General features: G+C 33.1%; 1 protein-coding gene and 1 long non-coding RNA gene across 2 annotated transcripts; both read right to left on the bottom strand.

Annotated features, from left to right (window-relative positions):
• Positions 1 to 6,683: 6,683 nt before the first annotated feature.
• On the bottom strand, positions 6,684 to 9,365 carry LOC142231693 (uncharacterized). The gene is made up of 3 exons (XM_075302316.1): positions 9,244 to 9,365; positions 7,655 to 9,168; positions 6,684 to 7,597 (listed from the first exon to the last, which is right to left on the bottom strand). Exons 2-3 carry the CDS (start codon positions 7,658 to 7,660, stop codon positions 6,740 to 6,742), a joined length of 864 nt encoding a protein of 287 aa, XP_075158431.1. The 5' UTR covers positions 7,661 to 9,168; positions 9,244 to 9,365; the 3' UTR covers positions 6,684 to 6,739.
• A 5,737-nt stretch (positions 9,366 to 15,102) lies between these two features.
• On the bottom strand, positions 15,103 to 15,487 carry LOC142231692 (uncharacterized). Its single transcript, XR_012720868.1, has 2 exons — positions 15,358 to 15,487; positions 15,103 to 15,295 (listed from the first exon to the last, which is right to left on the bottom strand). It is a non-coding gene; the product is annotated as an uncharacterized LOC142231692 (long non-coding RNA).
• Positions 15,488 to 15,727: the final 240 nt, after the last annotated feature.

Here is a 15,727-nt window from a genome sequence, read left to right as displayed (position 1 = left end):
GTTAACAATAAAATTCATATTCACGATAAAATTCGCACTCATGGTAAAACAGACACAAAAAGTCACAATCACGAACAAATTCACGTTCACGATTAAATTCAAGCTCACCGATTTTAATCACCTTTACATATTTAATCACCCTTAAGATTTCAATAGCGTTAGTCACGAGAAATTTCGTAATTACCAGAATTTTATTGAGCCACGAAAATTGTCGTGTTCCGAAAATATTCGTGACTTACGAGATTTGTCGTGAATTACGAAAATTGTCGTGAATCGTGCGAAAGCGTGAGACATAAACATTGTTCATGTGTGAGCGTGTGCGAGTATGACTTTTCATTTCGTGACCGTGAATTCCTACCCACATGGCATGCGTGAGTACAAATATTTCTTCGTGAATGTGTTTGAGCGTGATTGAAATTCCACTCACGCGCGCATCTAAGTATATATTTACTGTAAAATAACAAAAAAACTTAACAAAAATCCAATAAAACGTAATACGTCTATCATTACAAAACAAAATAGTTTGTAGTCACAATTGCCCAAAGTTGCCCACAGGCAACATTCTCTACCGCCTAAACGAATGGGCGTGGCGACCCGAAATTTTGGCTAGACGCTTCTTAAATGACTTCAACATGATTAAAAGTAAAAAAGAAATTTTAGCGATACCTATAAAAATTCGGGGTCGAAAGGGTTAATGAAATTTTGACACAGATTTTTATTCGAATTCATACCTTAGACCATTGATGGCTGGAAATAAATAAAAATTTTGATAAAAAAACAGTTCGGATTTGGGCATGGATTTCGTAAAGTATTTACTTCCTCCCCAACGAAATTTACGACAAACTGATATCACGTTCCGTGGTAAATTTGTTTTTTGGAAGAAAATATAGAATTATTATGTTTTTTTTTTGCATGCGCTTATTTGATGAGCACAATTTCTTTAAAACAAATGTAGGTGTTTATACATTGCAATATTTCGACTTATAATGTCGCTAAAAATGGTAACAATTAGCCATTGTGAGTTTTCGATTGAATTTCCTATGACAATATTAGACAAATATTAATGATGGTTTTAATTTAACTATTAATGTTTTTAATTTAATTGAAAGCCCTAATAAATTTAATAATAACATTTACCTATATTCAATTAAGAAGAGATAATATTCATTTGTAAAATAAAACTTGGATAAGTAACCATTTTAGCAGTGCCGAGCAAAAAAAATTGGATATTCTTCTCAAGGCACAACTTTAAAAGAACTTCCAAAAATGCTCTTCCAAAGATGTTCTTTATTTTAACTGCACAGGAAGTTAATTTGATTCCATTTTTTTTATAACCAGATTTTTTCATATTTCTAAAGGGAAATATATTTTTATTTGTTTCAAATAGGTTAAAAACATATTAAGAATTAATAAAATGGTACAAATTATTTAAATTTAGCCGAAAAAAATGTTAAATCCTTTCTAGAAAAATTGCAAATTTTTGAAAATATTTGATGACAAACATTCCAGACAAGCGTTATAATGCATTAAAAATCTTAAAACAAATTTAAAATTATTTATTTATCAAAATATCACAAAAAATCTTAATTCACATCCAAAACACTGAATTCACCTCACACCTTAAGAAGTGATGCAAATTCAGTGCAGCGTCTGTTGAAATGGAGAACATCCGTCCTATGACAAGCCCATGTTAAATTCATCGCTTCAGCGTCAATTGGGCACCACTTCCGGATCCAAAAAGAACATTTTCACTACCTTTATGGCGCCGCTTTTTTTTGCTGAGTGGTTAAGTGCACACGTACGAAAGTAGCACACAATTCTTCAATGAAATTTTAAACAAAACGGTTATTTTTGCTTTTAGCGATATAGCACTTTATTCGGTAATAATTTTGTGTTTATTCATTAGAAATCATTCGTTTGGTTAGAGTACCTTTTGATTTGAAAAAAGTTTCATTGAAATGAAAAAGTTTTCATTTGATTTGAAAATGGATTAATTTGATTTGAAGAAGGTTGAAGTGAAAATGGCGTAACGAATATGAATTCTAATGGATAATCCTTAGCCCGCTTTATTTCAGGCTCACTTAAACCATTCCCATTCCCAGGACTGGTGCAGGACTAGTCCCTGTTGTGTACCCCTAGAAAAAGACAACGAAATTTTTAGGATTTCAAATTCGAATTTGGATTTTTAGTATTTGGCTTATTATCCATAAACTAAGCCGCGTGCGGTATAGAGACTAGGTTCATTGGAAAGGCCTTGAGCTTAGATTTCATACCCACAAAAGTCTTCATTATAAAAGTATTTGTGAAAAGCGAAAATTTGAAAATAAAATTTTCAATAAATTTTTACAACGGGCCCACTGTGCCAAAATTAATTCATACCCTTCACCCTTCACCACTTTGTAAGTCCACATTTTCAATACCTTATCAAATCCGTCCAATGTGTTGGATGCTATATGAATCCATACACATATATTCTGTATATCTGAGCAGATCTGTACAGAGTACTGCAATACTTATAGATTTTACATTTAAGTCGGCTAATGCGCTGAGGTGGAACACAATGTTAGTAAAAAAATATAGGAAACATTTAAATATGAGCCAATTTTGAGGCAACTTCGCAAAAGTGTATTTATGATTTATCGGTTGATAGATGTGTAATAGAGTAATAGGAAAATTTGAGTCATTTTGATAAGTTTTCGACTTAGCAGTGGCGATTTGATAAGGAAAATGTAGGTATTTCGGCCAGTTTTGCCTAAATAGAAAAAACATATGTATGGAATCTATATCGAAATCTGAACTGATTGCAATCAAATTTCACATGCATAGATACTATGTTGAATCTACTCCCTGTACAAAATTTCACGTATATATATATATATATATATATATATATATATATATATATATATATATATATATATATATATATATATATATATATATATATATATATATGAAGTAATGCGCTGAGGTGGAACACAATGTTAGTAAAAAAATATAGGAAACATTTAAATATGAGCCAATTTTGAGGCAACTTCGCAAAAGTGTATTTATGATTTATCGGTTGATAGATGTGTAATAGAGTAATAGGAAAATTTGAGTCATTTTGATAAGTTTTCGACTTAGCAGTGGCGATTTGATAAGGAAAATGTAGGTATTTCGGCCAGTTTTGCCTAAATAGAAAAAACATATGTATGGAATCTATATCGAAATCTGAACTGATTGCAATCAAATTTCACATGCATAGATACTATGTTGAATCTACTCCCTGTACAAAATTTCACGTATATATATATATATATATATATATATATATATATATATATATATATATATATATAGATATATATATATATATATATATATATATATATATATATATATATATATATATATATATATATATATATATATATATATATATATATATATATATATATATATATATATATATATATATATATATATATATATAAAGGGTGATTCTTTTGAGGTTAGGATTTTCATGCATTAGTATTTGACAGATCACGTGGGATTTCAGACATGGTGTCAAAGAGAAAGATGCTCAGTATGCTTTGACATTTCATCATGAATAGCCGAACGATCTGCCACAACGTCGAATTTTCAGTGAATGGGCCCTAGAAAAGTTGGCAGAAAATCCGCTTTTTTATCGACAAATTTTGTTCAGCGATGAGGCTCATTTCTGGTTGAATGGCTACGTAAATAAGCAAAATTGCCGCATTTGGAGTGAAGAGCAACCAGAAGCCGTTCAAGAACTGCCCATGCATCCCGAAAAATGCACTGTTTGGTGTGGTTTGTACGCTGGTGGAATCATTGGACCGTATTTTTTCAAAGATGCTGTTGGACGCAACGTTACGGTGAATGGCGATCGCTATCGTTCGATGCTAACAAACTTTTTGTTGCCAAAAATGGAAGAACTGAACTTGGTTGACATGTGGTTTCAACAAGATGGCGCTACATGCCACACAGCTCGCGATTCTATGGCCATTTTGAGGGAAAACTTCGGAGAACAATTCATCTCAAGAAATGGACCGGTAAGTTGGCCACCAAGATCATGCGATTTGACGCCTTTAGACTATTTTTTATGGGGCTACGTCAAGTCTAAAGTCTACAGAAATAAGCCAGCAACTATTCCAGCTTTGGAAGACAACATTTCCGAAGAAATTCGGGCTATTCCGGCCGAAATGCTCGAAAAAGTTGCCCAAAATTGGACTTTCCGAATGGACCACCTAAGACGCAGCCGCGGTCAACATTTAAATGAAATTATCTTCAAAAAGTAAATGTCATGGACCAATCTAACGTTTCAAATAAAGAACCGATGAGATTTTGCAAATTTTATGCGTTTTTTTTTTTTAAAGTTATCAAGCTCTTAACAAATCACCCTTTATATATATATATATATATATACTACCAGCCTGTCCTGCACTCATCCTATATTTATTTTCTTTTAGTGTATTTTTAAAATGGTTTAAGAAATTTTTCCCTACACTGAAGAAAATATTGTCGTGAGGCCAAAGATTTCATGTCCTTAAAATATGAATGCGAATTTTGCTTAGCATATTCATTGATATACAGTTTTTTTTTCTTGTCCAAAAGTTCATGAACTTTTCAATGAAGTCGCTTTGTCTTTATAATTAACTGATTCTACTTCAAAATTGGTATCACAACATGAAAAAAATTGTTAGGATTATGGTCAACTTTACTTTAATAATTCAGAAAAATTCTTCAATATTAACTAAATATCTTTAAATTTGTTGCCTTTTTGCATCTTCACTACAAAGCAAAAATGTGTTCAAAACTAATAGGTTGGCTGTTAAGTCCCCGGTCTAACAAAGAAAACACATTTTTTTGTCAAAATTCGTTTTTATTATTCAACATAGTCCCCTTCAAGAGCGATACAACGATTATAACGACCATCCAATTTTTTGATATCATTTTGGTAGTACTCCTTCGGTTTTGCCTTAAAATAGGCCTCAGCGATCACCTCTTCATTGCAATTCGAAGCCCAATTCATGAATTTTTGCCATCGTTCTCAATGACTTGTGGCACGGTGCGTTGTCTTGGTGGAACAACACTTTTTTCTTCTTCGTATGGGGCCGTTTTGCCGCGATTTCACCTTCAAACGCTCCAATAACGCCATATAATAGTCACTGTTGATGGTTTTTCCCTTCTCAAGATAATCGATAAAAATTATTCCATGCGCATCCCAAAAAACAGAGGTCGTTACTTTGCCAGCGGACTTATGAGTCTTTCCACGCTTCGGAGACGGTTCACTTGTTTTTGGTCAAATGTGAACTCGTGCGGCACCCATTTTACACAGAGCTTCCGCATATCCATATATTGATGAATGATATGACCAACACGTTCCTTTGACAGCTTTAAGGCCTCTGCTATCTCGATCAACTTCATTTTACGGTCATTCAAAATCATTTTGTGGATTTTTTTGATGTTTTCTTCGGTAACCACCTCTTTCGTGCGTCCACTGCGTTCACCGTCCTCCGTGCTCATTTCACCACGCTTGAATTTTGCAAACCAATAAATTATTGTTGATTTCCTTGGGGCAGAGTCCGGAAACTCATTATCAAGCCAAGTTTTTGCTTCCACCGTATTTTTCCCTTCAGAAAACAGTATTTTATCAAAACACGAAATTCCTTTTTTTCCATTTTTTTCACAATAGCAAAAGTTGCTTCACAAAAGACGCTCTATCTCACAAATTAATTGACTTATAGACGTGAAATTTTGACACGAATCATTTGAAGGTTGGTACTATACAAAAATAATATGCATTTAATACTAGCGACGCCATCTATGTGTCAGACCGGGGACTTATCAGCCAACATGTTAGTACATGTTTTTTAAAGACGGTTTTTACTTGAATCATAGCATAATTTCTACTGGAAGTCGACTCTGAATTTGGAAATTAAAGTTGTGGTTATAACACGTTTTCGAAGGACTTTGATATCATATGAAGAATAAAGCTGAAAAACGACAAAATAAAATTTGCTTCCTAGAATCAAGTATGCAAAGCCCAAATTTAAAAGAGAATTGTATCTTAAAAGTATCCTTACTTGTATTCTCCACTTCTTTGGTTCGGAATCAATACCAACATCATTAGAGTAAAGACAAAATCTTTGGAACCTGACATGCTTTTTAGTGTACCAAATGAAATTATCTCAAAAATTTTATGAACTAAATGTGGCTATAAAATTCAGTGATAGTAGAAATAGGTTCAATGCTCTAAAGCAGAAGAAATTGTTCGTAAAATTCTCAAAAATAGTAAAAATGAACTACAGCGAACTTAATATCTTAATGACTTGGTCCTAATGATTTTTTCATTACTTTAGTTAATTTTTGTTTTTATGAGAAGGAATAAGTGCCGTAAATGGTTGTCTGTCCGTCGTTGTTATTTTAATAACACATTATAGCAAACCCAAAAATGCAAAACCTAATTCATTTTTCCAGGTGGTAGTTAATTTTTCCCATGAAACAGTTTACTTTTTTCTGTGTACTGAGAGAATGTCGTGAAGCAAATTGTTTAAAAAATATATACATAATCAAAATTAAAAAAATCCTTTTTTTAATAAAAATGTATTTACTAGTTTTCTTAAATATTTAATACAGTTTTTTTTACTTAACATATTGGATTAAGAACTAAAGGGTGACATTCTAGTGATCTGGAACAAATAATGATTGATGATGGAATATAACACTAGCAGTTCTAGTGGAAGCCGACTGGAGCTGGTGGTAAATAAGCGTTATTGGGAATCTCTGCATGGTGGATAACCTTAATGGTCTTCACTTCATGATGGGGTGCAGGCAAAAGTGGTGCGGCGACATGACCAATATGACTATGGTCATGTCCTATATGACCATGATCATGACCACCTAATTGATGAATAACATTAATGGTTTTTGTTTCATGATGACCTCCAAAGGTATGCTCGTGCCCAGAGTTATCAAAACCACCATTCAAACCTGTACCATGGAAATGACCAACATCTTGATGGATTAAATTAACTGTTTTAATATCGTGATGGTCACCATGGGAATGATGATGCAATCCACTATCAAATTCATTACCATGTGAGTGAGCACTATCTTCGTGAATGATTTTAATGGTTTTAACTTCGTGATGACCAATGGCTCCATGAGAATTGTCAAGCCCTCCACTAAATCCTCCATAACCTTGGGCACCTTGTTCATGAATTACATTGACAGTTTTCACATGTCCAACACCATGACCAGAATGGAAATCAAAACCACCGTGATGGAGTCCATGGCCATTAAAGCTGGGTGAACCGCCTAGATGAGGGGCTACATCATGATGTATAACCTTAAGAGTTTGTACATCGGCATGTCCGGCATGAAAATGTCCGTGGTCGCCAGAAAATCCTCCACTAACTCCTGCATGTCCACCAGTTCCATGGTGATGATGTACAACAACTGTATCGACATCACCAGTGTGATGACCACCACCACCAATTCCATAATTGTAGCCACCTCCATTACTGCCACCATTGCCTAGAAAGCCGGCGGAGCATGTGGCAACCAATGTGACCAAGATACAGGTGAAAGCCTAAAAATGCATAATCCTTTGTAACTTTGCAATCCTTGTGGTTGGTATTGTACCTACCTTCATCGTGGAAGTTTCCTATTTAGCTTGATTTTTTGAATCCGGGAGAAGCTACACTGAACTTTCAATCCAATGGCAGTGATAAACTGATAACGATTTTTGCAGCCATAGTTAGTTTTATACTAAACTAAAAAAAACGAAATTCAAGAAGAACAATAGACTGATGGATGGATAGATTGATTATTGTCTATCATTGATTGTCACATTATTACAAAATCTGGATCAACAATATTTTTGGGTTGGGAGACCTCACATGCATTTGTTCACAGAAATAAAACTCCAATCTATAGACCTCTATTGGTGGAATGGGGGAATTATGAATGATGCTCCATATAAAAATTATGAATAGTTCCATATTAACATTTGAATTGGCATTATTTTTTTTATTGAATGTTTTCGGTTTCCATTGTGAGAATAGTGTCAAATATTTATTTCATTTATATTGAAAATTCATTGAGATTTGAATGTTTGTGTTCATGTTAATAATCGATGGGGGTATGCAAGGGGGTTCAATTATGGACTCTTACAAAATACTATAATACTATATAATGATGGTGAGAAATTCGAAGTCTATTATTACTCTTTATGTATGTTATGATAAAATATCTCGTTATTTTTCCCTCCAACTAAGACAAAATTTTTTGTACAAATGGTAAAACCTACATCATTTTGCTATTACCAGTAAACATTTAATCCAGATTTAGTATCTCAGTTAATTATCAGATTATTTCTTTACTTTAATGAAAAATGCCTTACTTCAAAGACATAGAACTTTAATGGAAGGTCACTAATTTCAAAGATACATTTGATGAAAACAATGTTTAAAGCAAAGATTATGAAAATTTCTTACATTAAAATTTCTTTTATACAAAAGAATATTGTGTAGAATGAGGATCCTTAATTTTAGGTTAAATAATCTTTCATATTAGGTCAATAAGGTTTGTTTAGTATAGAATGGAAACCACGACCATCGGCGATCATGCTATTGATGTGATGTGGCAAATATAAAAACTGTCTACTTCAAAATAAAATTTATTGTGTTGAGATAATATCGAATTGGAACTTCGGCATATATGTCTTAACAAGTCGGCGAGTTATTTCCATTTTCCTGTACCATATCCACCATTCTGTTTGAACTGAATAATTTTTATTATTTTCAGAGATTGTTTAAAACTTCTTCCAGTTACGCTCGTCCCTCCATCTCTACTACTCCAACCAGCTCTATCACTTCCACCATTTGGCAATAGGATAATTTTGTAAAGATGCTGATGTTTCTTAAAGTCGTTCGTAGACTTTGGTGAGTCATGTATAAATACTTTGTAAACCTCCGATTGGAATTTGGGAGATATCCTTTGTTGAGATTTCCCATAAGGATATAGAGGTTTGGCATAGTAAACTTTTGCATCCGGATGAGATTTGCCAGGATATATGAAACGCTTAATTTTATTTGAGGAAGATGGATTTGGTAGGACAATCGCAATGATTTTAAAAATCACCAATATGAGCATGAACAACTAAAGGAAGATGAAAGAAAATGAGCAGGAGTAGTTAATTAATGTTTGAATGTGTCCAGCATTCTTTGAATATACCTTCATTATTATCCGCCTTGGTTTATTGGCAAATTGAGGAAGTTGATGCGTTGCTTACGTCGACCCTCAAGTGTGGTGCAACTAATTGAACTTTCTTTGTCTGCAGTTGGTTTTATACGCCCATGAAGTGTTAGATGTTGCATTGACATGTGAACTCAGCATATTTTCCATTAAGCTTGCAAAAAGAAATTACACTAAAGGAAAATGCATAGTACACGGATGAAAAAGACTGTTTTTCATACGTTTGGCTATAAACATTATATGTTTGGAACACAAATTTTTAAACACAATATTTTTGAGTGCAAGCATATAATGTTCATAAACTAGCATAACATGTTTGGGACATATATGTTAATATGTTAGAACATATTATGTTTGGGACATAAAATGTTTGTAAATATAATATGCTTGGATGCAAACATATATTAATTTAGAAATAGCCTATAAACATATATGTGTTTAGTAGCTTGGAGCGCTATTTAACTGTGTGGTCCGCTGTTCGAATCCCCGTCCGGCAAAAGGTAAAATTAAAATAAAAAAAATTGAATAATTTCTTCTACAATGTTTGTATTACAGAAAAAGGTGCTAAGAACTAAAAAATGTCGTGGAAGTGAGAAAGATGTGGGGGAATATACAATTAGGCAGAAACAAAATTTTGAGCATTCAGGTCGAAAACCTATGTTGTTAGCACCTATATTACCTGTTTATTTTCATAATTCATTATGATTGTAAATATATAAATAAATAAATAAAATTTTGAGCACAATATTGTTTGGGAGAATTTTTTAAGCATATAATATTTTTGGGTGCAAAATGCTTCCAAACATATTATATGTTCACAAAATAACATATTGTTTTTTGGAAGACAACATTATTGAATTTGGATGCAAAAATACAAAATGTTTGGAACTTAGACTACCCAAACATATATTGTTTAGACCAATATGCTTTCAAACATATTATATATTGGAAGAGATCAAACATATAAATGTTTGGGCAATACCCAAAAATGTATATGCTTGAAGCAAAATGTGTTTGGGAGTATATGTTACAGAAGCGATTTTTTATGAGGGTGTACATACATACATCCCAAGATGTAGTTTTAGGACATACATATGCTAAATATAAAGACGATTGCATAACAAAACAAGTAAGGAAAGTCTAAAGTCGGGCGGGGCCGACTATATTATACCCTGCACCACTTTGTATATCCAAATTTTCGATACCATATCACATCCGTCAAATGTGTTGGGGGCTACATATAAAGGTTTGTCCAAATACATACATTTAAATATCTAGACAGAATTTGATAGACTTCTACAAAATCTATAGACTCAAAATTTAAGTCGGCTAATGCACTAGGGTGGACCACAATGTTAGTAAAAAAAAATATGGGAAACATTTAAATCTGAAGCAATTTTAAGGAAACTTCGCAAAAGTTTATTTATGATTTATCGTATTAGAAGTTTAGGAAAATTAGAGTCATTTTTACAACTTTTCGACTAAACAGTGGCGATTTTACAAGGAAAATGTTGGTATTTTGACCATTTTTGTCGAAATCAGAAAAACATATATATGGGAGCTATATCTAAATCTGAACCGATTTCAACCCAATTTGGAACGCATAGCTACAATGCTAATTCTACTCCCTGTGCAAAATTTTAACTAAATCGGAGCAAAAAATTGGCCTCTGTGGTCATATGAGTGTAAATCGGGCGAAAGCTATATATGGGAGATATATCTAAATCTGAACCGATTTCAACCAAATTTGGCACGCATAGCCACAATGCTAATTCTACACCCTGTGCAAAATTTCAACTAAATCGGAGCAAAAAAATGGCCTCTATGGTCATATGAGTGTAAATCGGGCGAAAGCTATATATGGGAGATATATCTAAATCTGAACCGATTTCAACCAAATTTGGCACGCGTAGCTACAATGCTAATTCTACTCCCTATGCAAAATTTCAACTAATCGGAGCTAAAGATTGGCCTCTGTGATCATATGAGTGTAAATCGGGCGAACGATATATATAAAATTTGGCACACTTGACTACACTGCTAATTCTACTCCCTGTGCAAAATTTCAACCAAATTGGGGTAAAACTCTGGCTTCTGGGACCGTATTAGTGCATATCGGGCGAAAGATATATACGGGAGCTATATCTAAATCTGAACCGATTTCAATGAAATTTGGCACACTTGACTATAGTACTAATTGTTCTTCTTGTGCAAAATGTTAAGCCAATTAGGGTAAAACTCTGGCTTCTGGGGCCATATAAGTCCATATCGGGCGAAATATATATATGGGAGCTATATATAAATCTGAACCGATTTCAGTAGGGATCTATTCTGAGCCAAAACACATACTTGTGCCAAATTTGAAGTCGATTGGACTAAAACTGCGACCTAGACTTTGATTACAAAAATGTGTTCACGGACAGACGGACATGGCTATATCGACTCAGGGGCCCACCCTGACCATTTTTGCCAAAGACACCATGTGTCTATCTCGTCTCCATCTGGGTGTTGCAAACATATGCACTAACTTATAAACCCTGTTCCACAGTGTGGAGCAGGGTATAAACAATATACGTGGGTTTGCTATAAATACACACAAAAAAGAAAACGTTTAGAAAACTGGTGTCACAAACGTTGTTCTCTTGTTGCACTTTCTTATACATCTTCGAAAAGTTCAAACATTTATCACCAAAAAATTGTTTGTTGTAAAATTGTTATTATTGCTGAAAATAAAAACCTTCCTATTGTTCAACAAGTCGATTTCGTTTTATTTTACGCAAGTTGAATATAAACAATTTTTTCCATTGGATCATATAGTTATTTAACGGCACCTATTTACAAGAATATTTTTTTAATCCTGAACATTATTTTTTCAATAATTTAAGCAAGAATATTTTTTTAATCCTGAACATTATTTTTTCAATAATTTAAGCACCATTAGGTTAGGTTAGGATAGGTGGCAGCCCGATGTATCAGGCTCACTTAGACTATTCAGTCCACTGTGATACCACATTGGCGAACTTCTATCTTATCACTGAGTGCTGTCCGATTCCATGTTAAGCTCAATGACAAGGGACCTCCTTTTTATAGCCGAGTCCGAACGGCGTTCCACATTGCAGTGAAACCACTTTAAAAGCTTTGAGACCCTCAGAAATGTCACCAGCATTACTGAGGTGGGATAATCCACCGCTGAAAAACTTTTTGGTGTTCGGTCGAAGCAGGAATCTAACCCAAGACCTTGTGTATGCAAGGCGGGCATGCTAACCATTGCACCACGGTGTGTTTTTTAAATATTTTTAGCATATTTTTGAAACGGTGGTGTAATGGTTAGCATGTCCGCCTTGCATACATAGGGTCGTAGGTTGAACCTGTTTCTGTATACATTCAAAAAAAAGTTTACTTCCAAAGATCTAAAGATTTTGACCTTCCCTTAAGGATTTTGGTATTGATTCCGAGCCAAAGATGCGGCTTCTTTAAAATAAAGACATCTTTGACGGACCTCCCTGGCTTTAAATCTAGGATAAATAAAATTAAAATTAGATACAGATCTCATTCATTGATTTTTTATCCTCTTTTTGCGATATATTAATAAATGTATTTATGTAAAAACAAATTCCAATTTAAAATCCAAATTATGCCAAGTACTTCAAAGTAAAAACAGTTTTCTTAATGTTAAAAAAACTTTAAACCAAAGATGCAAATCCTTAAAATAAGTCTTAGCCTATATTTGAAGCGATTTTATCATAAATTTAAAAATGCAATATGTCAGTTGAGTTAAAGACGATTTCTTTAAATTAAAAATGTTTTTCTTTATATTAAGGAAAATTTGTCTTACTTCAAAGATCTACAACTTCAGCAGAGAGACGGAAAATTTCAAGATTTGTGTCCTAAATTTAATGAAAACAAGTAAGGAAAGTCTAAAGTCGGGCGGGGCCGACTATATTATACCCTGCACCACTTTGTAGATCTAAATTTTCGATACCATACCACATCCGTCAATTGTGTTGGGTGCTATATAAAAAGGTTTGTCCCAAATACATACATTTAAATATTACTCGATCTGGACAGAATTTGAAAGACTTCTACAAAATCTGCAGACTCAAAATTTAAGTCGGCTAATGCACTAGGGTGGAACACAATGTTAGTAAAAAAATATGGGAAACATTTAAATGTGAAGCAATTTTAAGGAAACTTCGCAAAAGTTTATTTATGATTTATCGCTCGATATACATGTATTAGAAGTTTATGAAAATTAGAGTCATTTTTACAACTTTTCGACTAAACAGTGGCGATTTTACAAGGAAAATGTTGGTATTTTGACCATTTTTGTCGAAATCAGAAAAACATATATATGGGAGCTATATCTAAATCTGAACCGATTTCAACCAAATTTGGCACGCATAGCCACAATGCTAATACTACTCCCTGTGCAAAATTTCAACTAAATCGGAGCAAAAAAATGGCCTCTGTGGTCATATGAGTTTAAATCGGGCGAAAGCTATATATGGGAGCTATATCTAAATCTGAACCGATTTCAATAAACATTTGCACACTTGACTACACTGCTAATTCTACTCCCTCTGCAAAATTTCAACCTAATTGGGGTAAAACTCTGGCTTCTGGGACCGTATTAGTGCATATCGGGCGAAAGATATATACGGGAGCTATATCTAAATCTGAACCGATTTCAATGAAATTTGGCACACTTGACTATAGTACTAATTGTTCTTCTTGTGCAAAATTTTAAGCCAATCAGGGTAAAACTCTGGCTTCTGGGGCCATATAAGTCCATATCGGGCGAAATATATATATGGGAGCTATATCTAAATCTGAACCGATTTCTTCCAAAATCAATAGGGATCTATTCTGAGCCAAGACACATACTTGTGCCAAATTTGAAGTCGATTGGACTAAAACTGCGACCTAGACTTTGATTACAAAATGTGTTCACGGACAGACGGACAGACGGACAGACGGACATGGCTATATCGACTCAGGAGCCCACCCTGACCATTTTTGCCACAGACACTATGTGTCTATCTCGTCTCCTTCTGGGTGTTGCAAACATATGCACTAACTTATAATACCCTGTTCCACAGTGTGGAGCAGGGTATAAAAATTTTTGAAGCAAGTATTATAAACTTTCATTTGATTAAAATGTCATTATTTTAAAGAATTTTGTCTATAACTTTGGGTAAATTTCGATTCCTACAATTTAAGTTGCATAATCTTCCATATTAGGTCAATATTTTTTCAGTGTATCGAACGATAGTTTTCTTTCGTATTTCAAACGAAAGAAAATTGATTTTGGTTTGTCTATGTCGAAAATCAAGTCACTTCATATTTTGTTGTCGAGTTGGATATACGTTCGTTTACCATAGGTGTCAAGAACAAAGTGAAAACATTTTTAACATTTGAATGAATTCTCAGGCCAAAAGTTTCAAAATACTCATTTTTGATAATCAATGCACCCAGAAAAAAGTGACCCCTTCTTTAAGTTAAAATGAACTCATTGTGAAGAAAGTTGAACTTCGTATAGCGCCAAAGACATTTTTATTTGTTTGAACGATGTGATTTTCGTAGAAATTAGGAATAATGCATTCCATATATTAGTTAACATTTTCCTATATTTATATACCACTATACTACAGAATGAAAAAAATTAACTAATTTGAATTCATATATGGAATGATTTTATTGAAATTTTTTCATTCATTTCGACAAATCTTACACATTTGTGGTAAAACTTTTACTTCATAATTAGAACTGCTTACCTTCGTTTTTAAATACAATTTTTGTTTATTTCTATAAGCAATTTTATCTTCAATAAAATACATGTTTTATTAATATATTGAATATATTTATTAAGAATCAACAGCATCGAATCTCTTTGAAATATTAGTTTATTATTCCACTATTTCCAATTTCCGTGTGATATTATCAACTGTAAAACGCACTTTTTCTTCTTGTACTTTTCACTTTTAATAAGTTGCTGCCTAACGATTTTGTCCTCCTTTTACAATTTCAATACCTACAAATATAAAAAATCATAAAACATTTTTGTTGCAAAAGGTTAGCGTCACTGAATATTACCTGATAATTGAAGATTCCAAAATGAAGACAAATGAAAGGGTTGTTATTCTGCTGGTGTTTTCTTTCTTTATACACTATCACGAACATTGATAGATTTATTTAAAAAAACGAAAATTTTTCTCACTAATTTAAAATAACAAATATTTTATATATTTTATTTGTTATTTATTATATTATTTTACCATATTATTTTTTAACAATCTCTCCGTATACCAAAACAACGCGATTCCAACTAAAAAAACAACCGACGCGCAAATATATCGATTACACCCACTCGCAAACACATCGATTACGATGACAGGTATCGATTACAGGTAGACAATAGAAATTTAGGAAAATTTCCTATATTCTAACAAGTGTGTTTCCTTAA

The sequence above is a fragment of the Haematobia irritans genome, chromosome 3 (genome assembly GCF_050003625.1).
Source record: "Haematobia irritans isolate KBUSLIRL chromosome 3, ASM5000362v1, whole genome shotgun sequence".
Taxonomy (NCBI): Eukaryota; Metazoa; Arthropoda; class Insecta; order Diptera; family Muscidae; genus Haematobia; species Haematobia irritans.
The sequence above is the reverse complement of the archived record's forward strand: the minus strand, read 5'-3'. Positions and strand labels throughout refer to the sequence as shown.